This window comes from Balaenoptera musculus, chromosome 15 (assembly GCF_009873245.2).
Source record: "Balaenoptera musculus isolate JJ_BM4_2016_0621 chromosome 15, mBalMus1.pri.v3, whole genome shotgun sequence".
Lineage (NCBI taxonomy): Eukaryota > Metazoa > Chordata > Mammalia > Artiodactyla > Balaenopteridae > Balaenoptera > Balaenoptera musculus.
In genome coordinates this window covers 30,723,124-30,747,810 of record NC_045799.1, presented here as the reverse complement: position 1 = coordinate 30,747,810, position 24,687 = coordinate 30,723,124, and the positions used below count along the sequence as shown (strand labels likewise).

Genomic DNA, 24,687 nt, shown 5'->3' with positions numbered 1-24,687 from the left:
TTTTGTAATAACTTTAAAGGTAGTACAATCTATTATAAATATTGAATCACTATGTTGTACACCTGAACCTAATATAATACTGTAAATCAACTGTACTTCAATAAAAATGAATGAATGAATGAATGAAATGGGGGCTAGAGAAGGGGTGGCAGGGATGGCCCCACCCTTGGGGTAGCTCTCAAGCAGTGAGCAGGTCTTCATCAGGAGTCCAGGGGGTTGGGGCACATCAGGCAAAGTCTGGAGGAGGAAAGGCCACAGTGTTGCAAGCCTGTCACCGCTCCCCTCCCACCCCTAGCCAGTACCTTGCCCTCAGGGAGCACCAGTCAATGTCTGCTGAGCTGGGCAGGAGACCAGGATATACTGCTCCAGAGCGTCAGGTTAATGGGTCATTCTGCCCTCAACATGGACAAGGCCAAGTTAGGGGCTGAACTCACAGGAATCCCTAGATGAGGGCAAATCAAGCCATTTGCTTATGAAATGAAGACAATAAATCCTGACCTGGCCATGCCTAATGTCCTCCCTCATAAGAACACCATGGACCCAGACCTTCCGAAAGCTGAGTTGGAGTGGAGGCCTGCAGAATCATCTCAACTGAAAGTTGTCTAAAACATTCATATTGTCTGAGGCATCCCTCCAAAGTACTCCATGATTAATCAAAATACTTCCAAAACTATATTCCGTATTTCCTTCGTGTTCAACAGTAAAAGAATGTTTATCTAAATTATGATTCAAGTATTTGATGGAGTAGTGTAAAAGATGGGTAAAACACTATACAGTAAGTTGTAAAAATGTTTATGATAGTTACGTGAAAAAAGAAGAATAAAAATTAGTTATACAATCATTGCAACTAAATTGCTGATAAGGGCTGGAAAGGAAACAGAACAGTGAAAATTGGTGGGTGTTGGATGGTGGAATTGTGAATAAATTTTCAAAACTTCCTTTAGGATGTTATAATTGTTGTTTGTGCCTTATACTTAGAGTGAAAAGGAAAAAGAAATACAGTAGTGTTAGAAATACCAATTTGAGAACCACTAGCTTGAGGGAGCTAGCTGGAAGCCATGAGAGCAAGTAAGATGACAAAGGAAGAGCATATGGAGTGAAGAGGGAGAAAGCCTACATTTAGAGGCAGAGCAAGGAAAAAGATAGTAAAGGAGCAACACAGACCTGGGGGACTGGAAACACTGGCGGCAAAGAAGGTTTGGCCAGAAGCACCAATACCACTGGCAGGCTGAGGCGGCTGGGGCAGTGCGGAGATCCAGATTTTTCCCAGGAAGGAATGGTGACCTCAGGTAAGATGGGTTAGGAATACAGTGGCGATGGGATCATCTCTCCAAATCCTCACAACGACACGAGGCAGGCACTACAGGTATACCCCATTTTATTGTGCCTCACAGATACTGTGTTGTTGTTGTTTTTTAACAAACTGAAGGTTTATGGCAACCCCGCATTGTCAGATAATAGTTAGCATTTTTAGCAATAAAGCATTTTTAAATTAAGGATGTACCTTGTCTTTTTAGACATGATGCTATTGCACCTTAACAGGCTACAGTATAATGTAGACATAACTTATATGCACTGGGAAACCAAAAAATTCATGTGACTCGCTTTATTGTGATATTTGCTTTATTGACATTTTGTGGAACCGAACCTGCAATATCTCCGAGGTCTGCCTGAATGCAATATTGCTTTTATAACCAAGTTCTCTACGAAAGGGAAGGAGCCTTCACACATCTAAAACATAAACCTCATTTGTCAATGACCCTCATCTACTCACCCGATTGCCCAGGAGGAGGGATTCCACCGACGCCTCGAGGGAGCCTCACAAACACAGAGAGGACAGCAGCTTTGTTGCCAAAACACGGCTCCAGGGCAATGGGCTTGGGAACAGTCTGGTGGAATAAAACAAAGAATTACCTAAAGCAGTGTTTCTGAAGAAACACCTTCACAGCCTTTAGATGTGATTTTTAAAGATGCCCCTGTTTCTATTGCTATGAAACAAATCACAAACTTCGGTGCTTAAAACAGCACCTATTTATTATCTCAATTCTGTAGGTCAGAAGTCCAGGCAAGAGCTCTGTAGGGCTCTCTGCTTAGGGATATAGGTCCTATTCGTGTCTTCTATCAGTTCTGGAAAAATTCTCAGCTCTATCTCACAAAGGTCTCAAGGGTCTCAGCTCTTGTCTTCAGAAGGTGGAAGTCAAGTTATCAGCTGGGTTCCACTCTTACCAGGAGGCACTGGGGAAGAACCTGCTTCAAAACTCATTCAAGTTGGCAGAATCCAGTTCCTTCCAGCTCTAGGTCTAAGGTCCCCATTTCCTTGCTAGCAATTAGCCAGGGGCCACTCTTCTCCTGGAGGCCACTCACATTTCCCCCTACCTGGTCCCTCCAGCTTGAAACCAGTGATGGTGCTCAAGTACTTCTCATGCTTCCTCTTCTGCCACCAGCCAGAGAAAGCTCTCCTTTTATCTTAATATCAACTACCCTCAGACTTTAATTACTTCTGCAAAATCTCTTCATAGCAGAACCTGGAGTAGTGTTTGATTGAATATCCATGAGACAGGAATCTTGGGAGCCATCTTTAGGATTTTGCCATCAATTTCTTCAAATTGGTTGAAGAAAATCATTTCCAGAACCACTGTGTCTACAGCACAGGGGATGAATAGATGAGTGAAATGGCAGAAGTGGGGAAACCAGTTATGAGGCAACTGCAAAAACCTAGGTGGGAGAGGATAATGGCCTAGATCAAGGTGACAGGTAACAGTGGTGGAGGTGGTGCACAGTGGTCAAGAAATATTTTTGAAGATAAAGTCAAAAAGATTTGCTGATGGACTGGCTATCCAATGAGGATGAGAGCAAGGATGAGTCAAGGACGATTCTGGCCTGAGCAACTAGGATGATGAGTTGGGGAAGTTATGCCAGAGGAGCAGGTGTGGGGAACAGTATCTAGAACTCAGTTTTGAACATGTTAAATTTGTTAAGATGCTTATTAAGACATCCAAGTGGGAACACTGAGCAAGCAATTTGATACATGAGTTGGATACTCACAGGAGAGGTTTGAGGGGAGAGGTTTAAACATCATGGTGTTTAAATCCATGATGGATAAGATCAGTGCTATGTTCTGAATATTTATGTACTCCCAAAATTCATATGCTAAATTTTTTTTTTTGGGCTGCACCGGGTCTTCGTTGCTGTGCATGGGCTTTCTCTAGTTGCGACGAACCGGGGCTATTCTTCATTGTGGTGCGTGGGCTTCTTATTACGGTGGCTTCTCTTGTTGCGGAGAATGGGCTCTAGGCGCGCGGGCTTCAGTAGTTGCAGCACGTGGGCTCAGTAGTTGCAGCATGCAGGCCCGAGAGCAGGCAGGCTGCAGTAGTTGCGGTACGTGGGCTCCACAGTTGTGGTGCATGGGCTTAGCTGCTCCGCGGCATGTGGGATCTTCCCGGGCCAGGGATCGAACCCGTGTCCCCTGCGCTGGCAGGTGGATTCTTAACCACTGAGCCACCAGGGAAGTCCCATATGTTAAATTATAATACCCAATGTGATAATATTTGGAAGTAGGGCCTTTGGGAGATGATTAGGTCATGAGGGCACAGCCCTCATGAATGGCATTAGTGCCCTTAGAAAAGAGACCCTGAGAGCTCCCTCACCCCTCCTACCACGTAAAATTACAGCTAGAGGGAATTCCCTGGCAGTCCAGTGGTTAGGACTCTGCACTTTCACTGTCAAGGGCCCAGGTTCAATCCCTGATCAGGGAACTAAGATCCCATGGTGCAAGCTGCATGGTGTGGCCAAAAAAAAAAAAAAAGATTACAGCTAGAAGTCACTATCTATGAACCAGAAAGCAAGCCTTCCCCAGACACCTAATCTGCCAGCACCTTGATCTTGGATTTCCCAGCCTCCAGAACTGTGAGAAATTAATTTCCATTATTTATAAGCCACCCAGTCTCTGATACTTTTTATAGCAGCCTGAACAGACTAAGACAATCACCAATGGTGTAGGTGTAAAAGATGTGAGAAGAGGCGCAAAGACTGAGCCTGAGATGGCCACGAGTGTTAAAAGATGTTGGGAGATGAAGAGGGTTGAACGAAGAATACAGAGCACAGAACAGCCAGAAGGTGAGTGTGTGGTGTCCTGACAGGAAAGTCAAGACAGCATTTTAAGGAGCAGCCAGCTGTGCCGTATGCTGCTGACGTGTGACATGGGGTGTCACGTAGGCTTGTCTATTCTTCTCAATCCCACAAATTATCACTATTTTATCAGGGCAACGTTTGCTTAGATTTAGGCACATGTTTACCATCTGATTTATTCACTATTCCCTCTTATTCCACCCTCCTGGGGTAATTTCCCTCCTCTCTAGCACATCCTTTAGACATTTCTTTTATACACGTCTGTTGGTGGCAAGTGCTCGGTTTTTCCCATAATCTGAGGATATCTTTATTTTATCCTTGTTCTTGGAAGGTAGTTACTGGGTACACTATCCTAGGTTGGCAGTTCTTCTCTTTCAATACTTTGAAGACATTCTTCTTCTCTCTTGTAGCTCCTAAGAAGTCAGTCAGCTGTCACTCTGTCATTCCTTTGTAGGTGATCTGTTTTTTTTTTCCCCAGTTATTTTTTAATGTGGTAAAATGCACATAACAAAATTTACTATCTTAACCATTTTTAGGTATACAGTTCAATGGTATTAAGTACATTTATATTGTTGTGCAACCATCACCACCATCCGTCTCCAGAACTCCTTCATCTTGGAAAACTGAAACTCTATACCCATTAAACGGCAACTCCCCATTCCTTCCTCTCCCAAGACCCTGGCAACTACCATTCTATTTTCTGTCTCTATGAACTTGACTACTCAAGGTACCTTATATAAGTGAAATCATACAGTGTTTGTCTTTTTGTGACTGGCTTTCACTTAGCATAATGTCTTCAAGGTTCACCTATGTTCATCTATGTACATACATACATTGGTCAGACTTTCTTTCCTTTTTAAGGCTGAGTAATATTCCATTGTGTATATATACCACATTCTGTTTAACCATTCATACCTCAATGGTAGGTTGGTTCCAACTTCTAACTACTGTGAATAAAGCTGCTATGCACATGGTGTGCGAATATATCTTCAAGACCCTGCTTTCAATTCTTTTGGGTATATACCCAGAAATAGAATTGCTAGATCATATAATAATTCTATTTTTATTTTTTTGAGGAAGAGAAATACTGTTTTCCACAGCAGCTGCATCATTTTCATTCCCACTAACAGTACACAAGGGTTCCAATTTCTCCACGTTGTAGTGATCTTTTTTTGTTCTGGCTAATTTTAAGACATTCTCTTTGTCTTTGGAGTTCTACAGTTTCACTATGATAAACCCAACTGTAGTTTTCTTTCTCTCCTGCCTTCCCTCTGCTTTCTTTCCTTACTCCTGCTTACAATATGTTTTGCTAGAATCTGTATAATCATGTCTTCCATCAGTTTTGGAAAATTCTCAGCTCTTTGAATATTGCCTCTCCTCCATTCATTTGTTCTGGGACTGTGATAATATATATGTTACGTCTTCTTATTCTATCCTCCATATTCTCATTATCTGTCATATTTTCCATCTCCTTGTCTCTCTGTTCTGCAGCCTGTGTAGTTTCTTCAGAGTCATCTTCCAGCTCAAAAGCTCTCTCCTTACTTGTGTCTGATGTGCTGTTTAACATGTAAACTGAATTATTTAAAAAATTTCAACTACTGTATTTTCCATTTCTAACAGTTCCATTTGGTTCTTTTTCAGGTGTGATTGGCCATTCTTGACTCTCATGGCTTCCTCATCTTTATGATTCTTTCGTTTCTTTAAACATTTCATACAGACCTATATTATATTCATTAGATGTCAATTCTGTTGTTTCTGCTGACTCTTATTCATGGCTTTTCTCTTTTGTCCTTGGTGATCACGGATTCCTTGGTCTTGATCCATGGGAGTCCTACATGGCTGAATTGGGTATGTTTTCCCTCAGACAGGCTCTACATCTACTTCAGCTGTGAGATGTGGTGTGTTACCAGTCTAGAACCACTTTAGACCACACATGGCTCTGGTTTTGGTTCATGGTTTGTTCTTTTTTGGAGGAGGGAAAGGAGAGCGGTCCCTGGAAATCTCACATACTTCCTGTAAGCTCAGTAATGCTTTAATAAGTATGTTAGGACATATAGGTTATATATATATATATATATATATATATATAATATAATATATATATACACATACATACACATATGTTTATATGTGTGTGTATACATATCTCCATGAACATATAGCTGTTTCCCAAGAGTATCTGAAATATTTCATCATTTTGTTAAAAGAGAAAGTCTTATCATTTTCTTCATCATGGTGGGGGGGGTCAGAATTATTTATTTTGACTACAGAATTCATAGTCAATCGTGATTTTTCCCCTCTTAAAAAATCCCCCAAAATACTTACAAGGAACAATGGTTCAATTTAGCTATTTTCAAGTTTTTAAGTATTACGCCACAGAAAACTTACAAGAATATCAGACAGGTTATTTACATTTTAAAATTCCCTGAATATGAGACTGCTTAACAACATGAATCAAAGATTAGAAAATGAAAGCAAAAGAATACCTGACACTTTCAGTGTGTGGACTTACTGTTAAGAAGAAAGAGAGAGGATAACATAAGAGGCAACAGAATGAGGCTCTTGCTCTCTCTGGTTCCCCAGACTTAGAAGCATGAGTTTTGATAAGTTAAGTTACAGGGACTTTTGAAATACAATCTCACCTTTATACTCCCCCCAATAAGATCAGGAGGCTCTTCATCTGTTTCCAAGGCAACATTTACAGAGGCAAAGGGACGACTGGCCATCTGCTGCATCTCTCGAAGAAGTTGCTGATAAGTAATATAGCAATCATTAATGCAAAGAGTACTGAGGGGATTTTATTAGAGAATACTACATATTAAAAATACCTCATCCTCCCTGATTCAAACAAATCAAGTCCAAAATGATATTTTTGAGACAGCTGGGGAAAAGTGGACATGGACCAGGTATTAACATTTTAATTTTGTTGGCTGTGATGACAGTACTGTTATATTAAAGAAAAAGTCCTTATCTGTTAGAGATACATACTAATGTACTGATGGATATAATGCTATGATGCCTGCTTGTTAAACACATAAAATAAATTATCCTATCTCCTCATACTTTTATTACTAGATTAAAGCCAGGCTTTCTTTTTTCCTGCTGAAACTTGAACCAAGTATTTACACAGCAACAAAAACTATCCTTTGTTACACAGTAGATAGGAACTGAAAGAGCTCTTTATTCAGAGAGGTGGTATAAGCTAAACACAAAAAACCATGAAGTTTTGCAGAGCAGAGGGACAACTAGGGGCTCTGGATTTAGGGAGGCTTGGCTATGAATACCTGCTTCAACACTCTCCAGCTGTGTGACTTTAAAAAAGGTGTTTAAAGTCTCTGGGCTTCAGTTCCCTCCTCTCTGAAATGGGTTTTTAATCCCATAAAAGTATCAGTAGGATTAAATGAGATGCTTTAACTAGCACAGTGCCTAGCACATGGCGTGTGGTCAATCATATATCATTAGGGATATCAGAAATCTGTGCATGTCACTGAAGCTCTGAGGTCATGCTGTGGAAGACAATGAGGCCCTACTTCAACCACTCCCTTGGAACTATTGTGGGAGACAGAATCTTGGGCTAGATAGATCATGGCTCTGTTTTAGAAGGGCATTTTTATATTAAACATTGTGTTAACATGTCAATAATCACATTCCTACATCTCACAAAGCTATTGGTCCATTTACTCAACAAATACACATAACAACAACCCTCCTCTGGGTTCTCTGCTATTCTAAGTGTGGAGTCACAGTGAGACAGAGTGCCTACCTGCCTCCAGTTCCCAGTCTAGTTCCTTTATGACAAGTGCAGGAGATAATGTGAGTAAAGGCACTTAAAACAGGGCCTGGTATGTAGCAACGATTTAAGCAGTATTAGCTGCTATTATTTTTGTTGTTATAAAAAATATCAAATCACTTTTCTACAGTTCTGAGAGGGCTAAATCATGAATGATATTTTAGAAAAGATAAAATATATTTTGAATGGTCAGGTTCACAGTAACAGAGAAATTTTAAGTCACAAAGGTAAAAGCTTAGTTTATTGGTTGATCAACTGTGTAATAAGCATACTTTTTTGGGGGAAAACCTCTTCTCTACCAGGTGTTCATCTTATTTTCTTTCATGTACACTGAAAATATTTTCCAGTTGGTTGTTTGTCTTCTATGTTATTCATTTGTTTATTTTTTATATACTTAAGTAGTAATTTTATGCAGGTAAATCTATATGATGTTTTAATCATCTTATATGAAAATAATAATTTTGCTCCCTTTCCAAAAGTAACAAAACTTCTTATTTCTCGTTCTCTTAGTTCAGAGTCTAGAATACCCAGAACAAAAGTAAGTGACTATGGGGACTACATTGTGATTAGAAACATGGTCTGTGAAAACAGAAGTTCTAAGTTTAAAGCCCAGTTTGGTGTCTTTATTGTAACTGTGTGGTGATGGGTAAGTTACTTTGCTTCTCTGAGCCTCAGTTCCTCTATTTGTGAAACAGGACTAGTGTCACTAACTATTTTATAGGGTTGTTGTGAGGATTAAATTAGTTAATCTATATAAAACCTCTTACAACAGTGCTTACAATTTAGAAATGCTCAAATGTCAGTTCTTAATATGACTAACTTGTCTGGATTTTATTGGGTACCTCTATATTTTTTCATCATGGGTGATGTTGGTTATTTGGTTATTCTTCAAAGTGTTGAGGAGGTATTATTTTTGAGTTTACTAAGAGTTTTGTTTTTAAACTAGGAATGAGTGTTAATATCAATAAATGACTAAATGATTACTTGGCCACTACTGAAAATTTAGGTTTTATTTTTTTACCCACTGATATAACATATCCTAGTAGGTTTTCTGGTATGAAATGATCCCTTTTCTACACTGGTAAACTAGACTGCTGCACGTACAGTCATTATACAACTGGTCTTTACTTTTTGGTGCTACCTTTCTCAGGTTTTGGTTTCAAGGTTTCTAAGCATAAAATGTAGCAGGATTCTTTTAAGCTTCCCATCTTTTCCTTTACCCTGGAACCGTTTATATATTTTGGAAATAATTAATTCTCATAAGCATCCAAGAAGGAATAGACTATTATTATCTCCATAAGCTCATCTCAAATTGAAACTCCTTGGGTCTAATACACTTTGTGGAGAGAGTAATATTTTGACGAGTTTTTGATTCCTTCCTTGGTACTAGTTTATATGGCTTCTCACTTTTTTATTACACATTTGGATAACATATTTTTTCAGAATACTGTGCTATTTGTTGAGATTTTAAAATATCTTAGTAATAGAGCTATTAAAAAGAAAAATAACCTCTAAATATGTTATCCACTGAATTTTTAAAATCATAATAAAGAGGATGTAACACTACCTCTATGATAACATCACCTTTACATGGGTCAGAAAAGGTGTCACGGCCCCCAGGAAGAGGCTCATATCCTGAAGCCTATCTTAACCCCATTACAGACACTAATGTTCTATGAACAGTGCTGCACGTTTGTGAATTTTGATTTTAGATATTTCTGTTCTCTTCTAAATCTTGTCTATAGATCAAGTTTTATATAGAAAACCAAAGAGCACAAAGTCTAGATCTCAGTGCACTTCTATTTAGCAACAACGCAATAGACATGATGACTAAAAGGCAGAGTGAAAGTTGCAATAAACAGTTTTTGTGTTGTAATTTTTCATCAAGTTTATTTATTTGATTTGTCAATTATAAATATTTGCTGGACTTATTAATATTACTTTTGGAATGGAGCTCTGGAAATAAATCAACACTCATTAATAAATAAAACTCAAGCAAATACTTAATTAGACACACATTTATCATTCCTTGAATAATGAGAAATTTTTGAGATTTTACTCTCATCCTCATGAAAGGCTCCTGTAAAGGCTGTGCTACTAAGCCTTCAGATCTCCAGCCTGAGTTAAGGAACCAGCTTCTGGTAGGAAGGATAAAGTTGACACCTGTAAGTCAATATGATTCTTAGTTTCCTTTTAGAAAGTTAAAACCATGTGGTACAGAATGAACTATAGCTTATATAGTGCTGATTGAAGTCTACTGACCATACATTACTCTCTCTATAGATATGTCCATCAATTATCACTAAATAGCAAAAATGACTTGCTTAAGGGAAATACAAAGGAAAAAGCTCTTACAGGGATTCATTAATCTTTAACCACTGAGGCTTACCTCTCTACGTCTGGAAGCCCAACAACTTTGTTTGATCTTCCAAACCACAGCAGCCACCAGGAGCAAAGAGAGGAAACAACTGTGAGAAAGGAAAGTACTGAGTTATTATCCCAACCCCCAGAATCAGCACACTGTCATCCACACCCCATGTCAGGCAGGGAAACAATCCCCCAAATACCAACTCCAAGCTCCTTTCTGATGAGTCATCACAACCATGTCCTGGTTCATAGGAAACAAAGTGTGAGAAGACTTTGATAAGCTGGGCTTCCCGACCCAACCACTAGACAATACTGTCTCCACAAGGTACTCTGAGAGGAGAGCCTTGATTTCCTGCCGGCCTTTATCAGAATGGTCCATCATGGCTTATCCCAAATAATAAAAACAATCCTATGATAATTATGACAAGTAACAAGCATGCTATTTAATCAAATTAGCAAAAATCTACTGGTAAAGTCTAAAAAAATGAGAAAAGTTAACAAAGTAACAACCAGCTTTTCATAAGGAACAATAAATTTATATTAGTAATATATACTCAAAGTAAATACCTATTTTTTAAATAAAATAAAACAACTAAATTCAAGCCAAAAACTTTCTTAAAAGTATTAGGAGAGACGAAGTCCCAGTGGTCTTATAACTGCAAATGATTTCAATGTTCTCTCAACATTCAATGCCTCTTAAACCAGGCACCGAATGGTTTGAAAAGCTACTTTGACAGCAAAGAGAATGACTGACTTCTGATTAAAAGGACTAATGAGCCTAACAAATAAACCTCTTAGTAACCGCTAAGTAATTTTAAAACTGGCATTTTCACTCATTAACTTGTAAAAGGGGCTTGTTACAGAGTACTGTTCCAGAGTGTTACAAGCAGACACAAGGCTCTCTGCCCCTGTAGTTGGGTACTCTCTTGCTGAGCTCTGTGTTTGCAGGATGGGGTTGGCTTTACGAGAGGCAGCTTCAACGCACAGATCGCTGAAGACAGGCCTCCACAGCTGGCTGGTGACAGGCCCTCTAAGGTGCTAGGAGGACTGAGCTTCTGCCCTTTCAGAAACAGAAATTAAGCCTCCCTCAGCCCATTACTTCCCTAAGAGGCACAGAGTGCAGACCTCTCCAATGGGTCCCCTGACAGAAGAGAAGCTCCCCAGGTTCTCAGTGGAGAGTCTTCAGTTCCTATCTTGCTGGGCCTCCCGTCTGTCCTGACACTGATGATCCTTCCTCCTTTCTGACAGTTTCTATTTTTCTTTTTATCAGTACTTTATTGAGGCAGGTCCTGTTCTAGGCTCATGGAATACATCAATGAACAGAACAAAAGACCACTTTTCCCATGGAGTTTACATTTCAGCAGATGGAGGCAAACAGTAAACAAAATAAGTGAGCAAATTATAGAGCATGTCAGAAGGGAGTAAATACTACACAGATAAAAAGATGATAAGGGTAAAGAGGTTCAGGAGTGACAGTGGCACTCTAAAGCAGAATGGTCAGAGTGGGTGGGCCTTAATTCTTGAGAAGGCGACATCTGAGCTAAGACATAGAGGATGTGTGGGAGGAGGCTTGTGAAGGTCTGCAGAAACGTGCCTGGGCAACCAGGGTCAGCCAGTGCAAAGCCTGAGACAAGGATGTGCCTGGGATTTCTTGAGGAACCTCAGGAGGCCAGTGTGGCTGGAGTGGGGGCGGGGGGGAAGTTAGGCCAGGGATAAAAACATAGAGGTAAGAAGAGGGCAGATCACGAGGGCCCTACAGGCATTATAATGGTGTTGGATTTTACTGAGTGAGATGAGCCAGTGCAGGTTTTTGAGCAGAGAAGTGTCATGATTTAATTTATGCTGAGGAGACCATTAAAGTAGCAATGCAGAAATAGAAAGAACAGGAGTCTAGGTGAGAAATGAGGGCGGCTCAAACCAGGATGGTGGTAGCAAGGGTGTGAAAAGCACTTTGGAATCTGGACATGACTTGAAGGTCAAGGCAATAGGATTTCCTGATGGGCTGGATGTAGGGTATAAAAGAGAGAAGTCAGGGTCTGAGGAACTTGCCATCAAACCTGGACAGGGAAGGCTCTGGGGGGAGCAGGTGCGAGACAGCAGAGAGTTTAGTTTTAGACATGTTGAGTTCTAAGACATCTACCTGAAAGCTATGGGGAGATGTCGTGAGCAGATACATAAGCCTGGGGGCTGGTTGCCAGGTCTGGGCTGGAGACAGCATTTGAGAGTCATCAGCATATACATGGTATTTGAAGTAATGAAGTAATGAATCTGGATGAGGTCATCAAGGGGATGAATACAAATAGAGAAGAGTATCTTAGGGGCACTCCAACACTGAGAAGTTGGGAAGAATAGGAAGAAGCAGTAAGGGAGTCTGAGAAGAGTAACCTTCTTAGTCTTTCATGGTTTCTATGCATAATCCTGCTTCCCCCCCCCCCCCCCCCCCCCGCATCAGCTTGCTTTCTGGTACTTTTATTCTAATAGATAAACACATGGTGGCAGCAAATCCACATGGAAGAACATGAAACAGATGAGTTGGTCAGGATGCTGCTGATGCAGCTGAATACAGGGCTGGCCTCAGAGGCAAGGAGTCTGGTGTCACTCAGAGGCCTCTCTTGGACTATCCTCAACACAGAACTGTGAAACAGTGCAGCTCAGAAGGTCTGTGCCCCTTATCCCTGAGGGGCTTCTGTCTTCAATGCAGACCTGTTAGAAACACCAACAACCCAGTTCCTTCCACCTGTTCCAGTTTTTCTGAGAGACACAAACAGCATACCGACATACAATGATAACACAACAATGAAGAATTTACTAGTTATTTCAAAAAAGGTGGCACTTCCTGATACCCCTCCCTTCTTTTTTTTCCTACCACTAATCTGGGTACAGGTGGGGCTGTGACTCAGTGTTCATCTTACTGCAGTTCCTCTTATCAATTGTTTTCTATAGTTTTAAATACAAATGTAATTTTTAAAAAAATCATGGAAATTTTCAAACATACACAAAAGAAGAGAGACTGATCCAGTGAATCTCTATATGTTCATTACTCAGCCTTGCAATTATTAACATTTTCCTATGGCATTCAAAGATCATTCTTAAAGAAGTGTATTTCTCTCTTTCAACACAGGGACACTGGCCCCAAGCTAAGGGTCTTTCACTTCTTTTCAGCTCTGTACCTAGGAAAAAACAAGAATCTTTTGTCCTTTTTTGTCCTAAACCTGTCCCTGCTTATCAGAGGCTTACACTTTCCTGAGACTATGCTCAGAAATCCATGTCTTGACTCTAGGTCTTTCTTTCCATCTTTTGTATCAATATATATCTTTGAAAACACAATATTTTCTGAGAGCTCTGTGTTTGGGGATGTTTTTCACCAGCTTAACTGTAATTGTGTAAGTAGAATGATACTTTTGAGAGTGTACTGAACTTTCCTTTTCCTGCCCTTACAAGTCTAGCCTTTCTAAAACTACATATTCGGGACTGCCCTGGTGGCCCCGTGGTTAAGAATCCGCCTTCCAATGCGGGGGACGTGGGTCCAATCCCTGGTCGGGGAACTAAGATCCCACATGTCGCGAGGCAACTAAGCCCACGCACTGCAACAACTGAGCCCACGCCACAACTAGAGAGCCTGCACACCACAACTAAGACCCGTCTAAGCCAAAAATAAAAATAAATAAATAAATAAATAAAATAAAAACAAAAAAACTACATATTCATTTCTTGGCCTGGCCTTGACCTCCCAACCAATCTAAACACAGAGACACTGCTGCTTCTTCCCAAGTTCCTGTGATGTGCACTTCACCATTCTGGTTTGAATTAGATCCAGAGTGGTAGGACCCCATATCACTTCCATCTTCTGGAAAATGAAATGATCAACAAGACATGGATGTGTCAAAATGTCTGCTGTCAATCTGGCAAGGACCTTAGCAGAAGTTCAGATAATTAAAAGTTTTACAAAAACATACCTTGCCAATATCAGAAATTCCCATTACAGTCCCTCCTATTGGTCAGTGCCTCCTATTGGACATCCCCTGCTTCTCCTTTTTATTCTCACCCAAATGCTATCCTCTAAGGCACCTCTAACTCCAGTCACACAGATTTTCACAGAGTGTTAGTCTGTCTCTCCCTCTTCTACTAATAATCATTATCCTGACCACACTACCACATCACTTCCAGATACAAAGCTCTTTCACATGCATCACCTCATTTGATTTTCAGAGAAAGCAAGCAAATGGGTCTTATTATTTCCCTCTTTATACACACAAGGCTCCTACTGGAGTCTGGGAGAGCATCTCATTAAGACACAAAGAGGGCTTAATGGATTTATCAGGATCTAGAGTTTACTATTCACTGGGCCCAAGGATTTATCAGGATCTAGAGTTTACTCTTCACTGTGCCCAAGTCTGGGAGTCCTTTTCTAACTTATCTCACACTGATATTTTCTCATTTGAATCACTGAGCTACCCCCTTCTACCCCCACCTCAACTCTAATTCTCTCTTCTGTATTCTATGAGCTATTCTTCAGAGTGCTTAGGATTATCTGTATACCTTTCCTTCTCTCCTTATGTTTCATGTATATCCTTTTGGACCTGGTTAACTTGCTCTGGGAAAATATTTTCTTCCTCATGCTCATGAAAAGGACTCCATTCTCAGCTAAAAGCTCATCATTTCTACTTCCTAAACAAAATCCAGAAAAACCAAAGTTCTGCATTCTTTTTTTTTTTTAATATTTAGCAAAAGTCCTTTATTTTATTGTCTTTGAACTCAATGGAAGCTTAATGGAAATTAAATTAAGTTTAATTTTTTTAAGTTAATTTTTATTGGAGTATAGTTGCTTTACAATGTTGTGTTAACTTCTACTGTACAGCAAAGTGAATCAGCTATGCGTATACATATATCCCCTCTTTTTTGTATTTCCTTCCCATTTAGGTCACCACAGAGCACTGAGTAGAGTTCCCTGAGCTATACAGTAGGTTCTCATTAGATACCAAAGTTCTGCATTCTTTTCCAAAGGTTCCCACATTCAAAAAAAGGGAGAAGTGATGAGAACACCATCTGTCCTTGTTTTCTACACAAGATTCTGTGGTCCCTGATCAATTCTGATGGTGTCATTCAGTCTTCCACCAATCAGCTGAGGTGACTAATCCTCACTGGGTTGGTACTTGGCAGCTGAGTCACCTCACTCTGTACACATGGTCCAAGAACATAACATACCTGCTAATTGGAGCTACCGAGTTAGCACACGACCTCTGCATTCCTATCAGCAGGACCACGAGCCTTTTTTCCCCTCAGAGAGGTTGGTGTCTATGGTCCCTCATGGCTCTGCACTTCTCCTGAAGGTCTGCTTTACTTTCCACATATATTGGAGCATGACTCTGTGCTAGATGCTGAAAGTGTGTGTGTATAGAGGGGTAAACAAAAGAGACACTGTATCTGCTCTCCTGAAGCTTAGAGTCTAACTGTGGACACATAGTACGCAAGTACAGAACTGTGATAAGTACCGTGATGAAAAATAATACAGTTCCATGGGAGGGTAGAACAAAGGGAGAGAATTTAGTTTGGGAGTTCATTGATGGAATCTTGGAGGAAGTGACACTGTGCCGAAATTTGAAGGATGAGTGTGGTATAGTAAGAAATATACATATGGTCTTTGTCCCGAATTCCTGGCACAGGGCTCCTAAAACCCTTGAAATCTCCTATGTGATAGGAGCATCCTCTCCCCTCTTTTTTACACAAATGTTCATAATGGCTTTATTTGTAATAGTCAAAAACTGGAAACAACCCAAATGTCTATCAGGAGGTGAGCAGATAAACAAATTGTGGTTTATCTTTACAGAGAATATTACTCAGCCTTAAAAAGGAAGAAACTATCTTTTAATTTTGATTTAAAAAATCTTTAAAATGTATCTTTACCAGTTTTCTACACAAAGTAATTTATATAATACAGAAGGGTATAAAAAAATGACAGTGGTTTTGAGTCTGAATTAACTATTTTTTATAACATGTTTATGGAGATGTAATTCAGGAGTGTCTTTTCTCCCCTCATGGGAGGGAAGGACCTAAATAGCTTCTGGACGGGGCTGGCCACCAGAAAAAATAATCATGTGATTAAAGGGTTAGACCATTCAGCCCCCCAGCGCACCTCCCCTCCACAGGAGGGTAGAGGGACTGGAGATTGAGTTCAATCACCAATGACCAGTGATTTCACCAATCATGCCTACTCAATGAAACCTTGAAAAAATGTGGAATGACGAGGTTTGGGGGGCTTTCAGGGTTGGTGAACACATCAAAGTGCTGGGAGCGTGTCATGCTCAGAAAGAGCATGGAAGCTCTGTGCTCTTCCTCTTGCCCTCATACCTTGCCCAATGCATCTCTGGGTTGTTGAACAACCACTGGGTTGTTCCTGAGTTGTATTCTTTATAATAAACCTGCAATTTTAAATATAGTGTTTTCCTGAGTTCTGTGAGGCAACAGCAAACTGTTGAATCTGAGAGGGGTCACAGGAACAACCCAAACTTGTATTTGGCCAGGCAGAAGTATGGGTAGCCTTGGGACCCATTTGTGGTTGACGTCTGAAGTAGGAGCAGTCTTGTTGGACTGAGCCCTTAACCTGTGGGGTGTGCACTGATTCCACGTGGTTAGTGTCAGAACTGAATTGTAGGACAGTCAGTTGATGTCAGAGAATTGGTTTTTGTTTGGAAAAACAAAGCAATGGGTAAAAGTATACAGGTAAAGGGTAAGGAGAAGAGCGTTCCAGAAAGAAGGAAAAGTATGTGCAAATGCCATGAGGTGGGAAGGAGCTTGGTGCTTTCTAAGAAACAGAAGGAGGCTCATGTAATGGGAATGCAGAAGAGAGTAGCGTAAGGTGAAGGTGGCGAGGTGAACAGAGGCCAGTTCATGCAGGACCCTGGTTTTTATTTTAGATACAATGCAGAGCCACTAGATATGAGATAAGTGGTTAGATACAAACTAATTCATGATTTTAAAGGTCTCCTCTGGACTTTTTGTGGGTTGTAAAGGAGCCAAAATCAACTGAAATAGTCCTGGCGAGATTGTGATGGTTAGGGCTCGGGTGGGGAGTAGAGGTAGGGCAGGTTGATAACTGTAACTGCTGGGATGTGGTGACGGAATGCCTGTTGGGTGTGAAAGGGAAAGAAGTGACTTGGAACCAGCAGCATGATTTGCCAATTAGTGATGTGGGGAAGACTGGTGAGGAAGGATCAGAAAGTTCATTTCTGGGCATGTTATGCTGCAGATGGGGATGGCAGACTTCAATCAGAGAACACAGAGTAAGGAGATGGCCAGGGTCAAGCTCTGGAAGAATAGCAACAATGAGAAGTTGAATAGAAAAGATAGTTCAGCAAGGAAGGCCAAGAAAGAGCAGCTTCAGGGCAGTATGGACTCACAAAAGGCAAGAAGAGTCTCACTGATGGGGTGATCAGTTGACTGATACTGTTGCAAAGCCAAAATGATAAGAACTAAAGACTAACTTTTGGATTTAGCAATAGAGATGTGCTAGCTTCCCTCAACAAAAAATAATTAGATGGGGTGTTGGGATGGAAGCCAGATTAGAGACAGCTAAAAAGTAAAAAAGGGGCTCCATTTTTAGGGTAGTAAAAATACTCTGATATTATGACAATGGATATGACATTATACATTTGTCCAAACCCCACAGATGTACAACACCAAGTGCGAACCCTAAGGTAAACTATGAACTTTGGATGATTATGATGTATCAGTGCAGGTTCATCTTTAGTAAAAAATGTATAATTCTGGCAAGTGATGTTGATAATGGGGGAGGCTATGCATGTGTGGAGGCAGGGGGTATATGGGAAATCTCTGTACCTTCCTCTCAATTTTGCTGTAAACCTAAAATTGCTTTAAACAAATAAAGTCTCTAAAAATTAAAAGAAAGGAAGGAAGAAAGGAGGGAAGGAGGGAGGGGGAGAGAGAGAGAGAAAGAGAGAGTGAGTGTATGAGAGAGGGAAAGGAAAGGGGGGGAGAGAGAGAAGGAAGGAAGGGAGGGAAGGAGGGAGGGACGGAGGGACGGAGGGACGAAGGGAGGAAGGAAGGAAGAAGTCAGTCAGTCAGTCAGTCTAGAGTATATGGATACAAGGAGGGAGGGGGTTCTGGAGAACTGCCAGAGTGCTGGGGGGGAGCTGCCACACCAGATGGCTTCTTCCCTCCTCCCTGCTTGTGCTGAGCAATGGAAGAGAGCAACTAAGGCAGTGAGCTCTGGTCCTGGGGCCAGAGAGGCCAGGCAGGATGGATACTCTCTCATACAGAAGACCAACTAACAATATACCTAACCCAGCAGCACACTCTGCCTCCATACTCCATACTCACTGGAAGCTGTGACAGACAGAAATGGCAACCATACACAGGTAAACACAGAATCTTCAACATAACCAAAAATCAGACATTTTGAGGAAAACCAGCATTGTGAAAGAGAGGTACCAAACAACAACAACAACAAACAGCATCTGAGGAGACAATTATTAATAGCATAAAATAAGACTTCAAAATAAAATAATAATATTTATTAATCTCACAAAGGAATATGAAACTAAACTGCATTCATAAAATTGAAAAAGGCTACAAGGAACATATATTAGAAATAAAATGCAAATGTTAAAATAAAAAAACCTAATCAGATGACTCAACAAAAGAAATGGACCCAACACTATACTAAATTAATGAGCTGAGGAGCTCATCTAGAATGTAGTGCAAAGGAAAATGAAAAAGAAATGAGAGTTCAGTTAAGAAATATGGAGGACAGATCCAAAGCTGTACTCATTCATCTACTAGAGAAGTCCAGAATGCAAGCAAATAGAATTAAAGGTGAGGAAACAAAGAAATAGAAGACAATGTTGCAAAACTCAAGACTCCAGTCTTCAGACTTTATAAAAGGTCCTCCCCAAGTATCAAATTCTTTCTCAGATCTTTTCTGAGAGAATGACTCTAGGATATAGTTCTGCATAACAACAACATCCAACAAAGGACAAGACATGGGACACATTCAATGGTGCAAGAAAAAACCAGTAGAACTTAAAAAAACTGTTCCTATATTATGTAAAATAATTACAGTCTAGAATTTAAATTCCAGATAACCTCTACCCAGGTGGTGGTCACTGGCTGGTGGTGGGGGAATAATTACAGGGCTCTCTCAGAGCCCTAAAGCCACCTGCTCTTGCAGGAACAGGAATCATGAAGCTGTCAGCTGAAGCCATGCTCACATCCTCTCAGTAGTAAATGATCTTCTTTTCCATCTGACCTCCTATGCTTTAGCTTGCATATGGATGGATGTAATACTGCCCCAGCCCCTGAATCCATACAACTTTCAGCTAACTCAGGGGTTTTTAATGCCAGCTGAACATAAGAATCACTGGAGAGCCTTTAAAATACCATGATGATCAGGTCCCATACCAGACCAATTAAATCAGCATCTCTGGGGGCAGGGCCCAGGCTGCTGCTTCTTTTTTAAGCTCCTCAGGTGAATTCTAAAGTATAGTTAGTGCTGAGAGTCATACGAGAACTGTTTCAGGCTCTCAGAACCCAATTTAAAACTTGTAGGAGAGGCCTCTAATTAGCCCTGTTCATCTTCGCATGTCAAATTACAGGTTCATTTGTATATAGGCTGCCCTTAAGTGCTAGACTGTTAAATAACTGCATTAAAGCGTGATTACGTGGTATAATAAAAACATGGGTAGGGTGGAGTCCAAGAAGACGTGGACTATGGGGTGAATGTGCCAGAAGAAGACTTCATAGAGCAGACAGGCTGGGTTCTGAAAGAGTAAGAATATGACAGGTCAGTGGGATCAGCTAAGTACCCCTGAGGCAAATGCAGAGGAGAACTATTTAAGTGTGTCACCCTCCCAAGCCCCACTGCTCACATGGCCAAAAAGGAAGGGGATGACAACTATCTTGGAGGGACTTATAATTTGGTGGAAGTCACAGTGCAAAGATTCAAGAAATATTGAATCTGCAAGAATATAAGAGGATTCATTGGTTCCACTCTGGAGGAACTGTGGAAGATGGTTGGTGTCAGTGAGTGAGCATAATAAAAAAATGTTGGGAGGGGTGGGAAAAGATTTTGAGATTTTAATTTTTCTGTGGTTAACATTAGAGAGGGCAATTTCCTTTTGAAATCTATATTTCTGTGGAAAGAAGATACCTCCTTGTGAATGGGAGAAAGTGTAATCACATTTCCAGCATTCCATATTGCTGGCATTGCATCATTTAGGACAGAGCTCCAATGAGCTAAGATGGGCATACTCTGAAAAATAAAACAGAGAGTGAATTCCTGGCCTAGGGGATGGTGTGGCTTTGGAGCTGAGGTAATTAATATCCTGCTTTCATTCATTGACAAGTTTCTGAAGCCTATCTATATGGAAATATAGTAAAGCTATAATTCAAATAGATTCAAGATAGATAAAGGAACACCTAAAAATAAAAAAAAAATAACAATAGATAAAATGCTCATGAAGAAAATAAAGGAAAAAACTGACACATCTGCTTGGTGAAAAATACCATAAATAGGGTTAAAAGATGGTCCTAAACTTCATTAAGAAAAAGGTGAACATCCCAATAGAAATATGAGCAAAGGATACAAACAGATAATTCAAAACAAGAACTATAAGGTATAAGAGATTAGTAAATATCATTTATAAACAAATACAAATTAAAACAAGGTACCAATGACACCTCCCTGATTGGCAAAATTAAAAATAATGAAAAATAGTTAATGGTAGTAAGAGAAATAGGCAGAAATAGTAAGAGAAATTACATTCCTGCTGTAGAAGTGTAAATTCATGCAACTGTTCTGAGGGGCTATTTGGTAGTGTTTTTGCATTTTGATATAGCAATTTTAGGATAAAAATTATCCCAGAGGTATCACAGAAAAATGCAAAGACATTGGCAATACAAATTAAGGACCATCTGGGCTTCCCTGGTGGCACAGTGGTTAAGAATCCGCCTGCCAATGCAGGAGACACGGGTTCGAGCCCTGGTCCGGGAAGATCCCACATGCCTTAAATCTGTGGTTTTTTTCAATATTGAGCTGCACGAGCTGTTTGTATATTGTGGAGATTAATCCTTTGTCAGTTGCTTCGCTTCCAAATATTTTCTCCCATTCTGAGGGTTGTCTTTTAGTCTTGTTTATGGTTTCCTTTGCTGTGCAAAAGCTTTTAAGTTTCATTAGGTCCCATTTGTTTGTTTTTATTTCCATTTCTCTAGGAGATGGGTCAAAAAGGACACTGGGTACTGGTAATACCCTAGGGGGAAAAAAACTCTTGTCCTGGGAAGTGGTTACATGAGCATGTTCAATTTGTGATAATTCACTGAGCTAGACATTAATGATTTCTAAGTGTTTCTGTAATTTTATATTATACTTCAATATATTTTTTTTAAAGAGAGAAGACAGATCCCATACAAGGAGTGGTTATTATAATGGCACTAACCTTCTGAATATTAATACTAGAAACAAGAAGAAACAGCAAAATGCCTTCTCAATACTTTTTTTTTTTGGCCATGGTGCACAGCATGTGGAACTTCCCCAAACAGGGATTGAACCCATGCCCCCTTAACTGGAAGCGTGGAATCTGTTTTTTTTACAAGGTCATTCTTTTTTTTTAAAGGTGTAGGCTTATTTATTTATCTATTTTTGGTTGTGTTGGGTCTTCGTTTCTGTGCAAGGGCTTTCTCTAGTTGTGGCAAGTGGGGGCCACTCTTCAGCGCGGTGCGCGGGCCTCTCACTATCGCGGCCTCACTTCTTGCGGAGCACAGGCTCCAGACGCGCAGGCTCAGTAATTGTGGCTCACGGGCCCAGTTGCTCCGCGCCATGTGGGATCTTCCCAAACCAGGGCTTGAACCCATGTCTCCTGCATTGGCAGGCAGATTCTCAACCACTGCGCCACCAGGGAAGCCCAGAAGCGTGGAATCTTAACCACTGGACCATCAGGGAAGTCTGCGCCTTCTAAATTTTAATGGAAGATGTTTCTAACCTAGAATTCTGTATTCGAATTTTCAATCAAATGTGAGGGTAAAATTAAAACATTTTCAGACAGGGAAGGTCATAGAAAAGTTACCTCCACACGTACCTTTTCTTAGAAACTTCCTGGAGAATGTGCCCCAATATAAGGAGGGAATAAACAGGGAGACAAAGACATGGGATCGAGGAGACAGAGACTTTAATATAAGAGGAAGGCAAAAGAAATTCCCAAGACGACAGTTGTGCAGCAGGCCTCAAAAACAACTAGTGCACTTGGAAGCAGCAGGCTAGGGTTCTAGGGCAGAAATCTCCAAGAGAAACTAAAACCAGGAGAGTACTTGCTTGTGTTTGACCATACTGAGAGATTGTTCAATTCTGTCAGAGTATAGGGGTAAATCAGGGGTAGCTACATAGAAAACCAAACAATTAAAAACCCCAAATATGGCAAATATTACATTTAGGATAAGCAAAGAGTGATTCTCCCACCCAAAAAATGGGGAAGTATAATTATAGTTCAACTCAGCTGCAAACAGGTTTTTTATGATTATAACAACATAAATAGGGACTCCTGATTTAGCCAAACATTGTGATGTAACTATATTACACGAGTGGGAGGAAGGGGAATTTCTATGTGTTTATAGTGTGTGGGGGGTCCTGGCGGAGGTAACATAAGATAATAAATCTTTCTACAGTAGGACATCAAAAGATAACTGAATTGAAAAATCAAGAAAGAGTGTAAGCCACTGACACGGATGCCTCTAAAGGTTGAACATACTCAAAATCCATTAGGCAAAGCAAAACGTTAGGAAATTATGTTAATTAGGGTAAAACCTAGTGGGATTTGTCAGAAGATTGGGCAAAGAGTGGGTAAATTGAATAAGTTTACCCTATCTGTTCCAGCCATGAAAGAAAGTTATATTGTACCTAACTGTATAATTCCTTGTCTAATGTTGAAAATACTTTATAGTAATAATGACTATGATATTAAGTGGTGAAATAGAAAGGAATGCAATGCTTTAGATTAAAAAAAAATCAGCATTGGATTTTGAAATATATTGAATATCCATTTTTGCATTTATCTAAATTAAATAATTTTTCTCCTTTGGAAAAAAAAAAGTGTAAGCATGGAGAAGTAAAAAACAATTAAAATAATTTAAATGGGGACAGTGAAGATGGGAAGGTGTGGGGCAGGATGCTGTCGCTTTCTCTTTGCACTGTAGCACTTTTTCAATCATGTGTAATAGTACTTTCTTAAAAATAAAATTAAACTGAAAAAAAAAGTATAAAAACAAAAGAATCTCAGGGCCTAACACATCACTTTTAGCTTTAAAACTCTAGATAATCACCTGAAACATCTCGTGAACAAGAAGAAGCATATATGTAGCACACACCAGTAATCATTATTAATTACATGTTATTTCAACCCCAAATCCTCCCCATATGAAGAACTAAATTACCTACATTTAGTATAGGGTACATGAAAAGCTGCCGCAAAAAGCCAGAACATACAAACCAAATGTCTTCATTTTATCAGATTAGATTGAATTTACAGTATTGTAACCGACATGTAACTTTTCAGGAATACATATAAAGTTAGTTTGATCTGTTGTGCAAACATAGGATTATTCATTTATCTTTTATGGGCTGATAATTAATGAAATTAAGTGCCTGAATCAAAAGAACAGATACAGTTTGTATAACTGAAATTACCTGAAGAAGGTCACGAAGAACTGTACCAGGTCCATAAAATTGCTGTGCTGGGAGAAGGCAATCTGTGACAGAAAAACACATAGAGTGATTGGGTTATAAGATAGCACCATTAACTCAGCCTTCTCGTTGAAGCAGAAAGACATTAACATTTCAGGACGAGATTAATGAAATTTTTTCACTTGAGGAAAAGCACCTCATCCCTTTAGTTTTTCTTGCTTAATTGCCACACAAAAGTGATATTCTGAGACCCAACACAAACCCCTACAGTCCCCCTGCTCTTGACACCAGATCTCAGTTTTTAGTCTGACCTGGAAGACTTCTCAGACTCCTGCTAATGACCCCAATGACAAGCAAGTCAGGTTACTTGCTACCTCCTTGTGCCCTTTTCAAGACAAAATGCTCTCGTTTGCTTCAAATTCCAATTCTTGGATCTACCGTGAGGTGGGCAGCTTCCTTTTGTGCCCTTCATCCCTTTGACACTTAATGTACTCACTTCAAGATAACGTCCTTTTTAAAAAAAAAAACCTTATCCCAAGTTTCACTACACTGAATATCATCTGACAATCAATATAACACCAATTTGAACTTAAATAATTTTATACCAAGAATATTATAAAATCCCTAACGTAGTTCATCAAATCTAAGACACCACTAAAAGAGGCATTATTTTGTGTACTATTAAGAAAACACTGTCAGTTACACTATGACACAC

General features: G+C 40.0%; 1 protein-coding gene across 4 annotated transcripts in view; it reads right to left on the bottom strand.

Moving 5' to 3' along the window:
• ATRN (attractin) overlaps positions 1–24,687 on the bottom strand; it is a 159,985-nt gene that overhangs the window by 8,480 nt on the left and 126,818 nt on the right. For 2 of the 4 annotated variants that reach the window (XM_036824230.1, XM_036824229.1), the window contains 4 exons: positions 23,976–24,037; positions 10,308–10,386; positions 6,771–6,878; positions 1,775–1,889 (listed from right to left, as the gene is read on the bottom strand). In XM_036824230.1, the coding sequence (XP_036680125.1) occupies positions 1,775–1,889; positions 6,771–6,878; positions 10,308–10,386; positions 23,976–24,037 (364 nt within the window). Of the gene's footprint in view, positions 1–1,770; positions 1,890–6,770; positions 6,879–10,307; positions 10,387–18,853; positions 20,062–23,975; positions 24,038–24,687 lie in introns of those variants that run through there. The other 2 variants (XM_036824232.1, XM_036824231.1) reach the window with 2 other exon arrangements.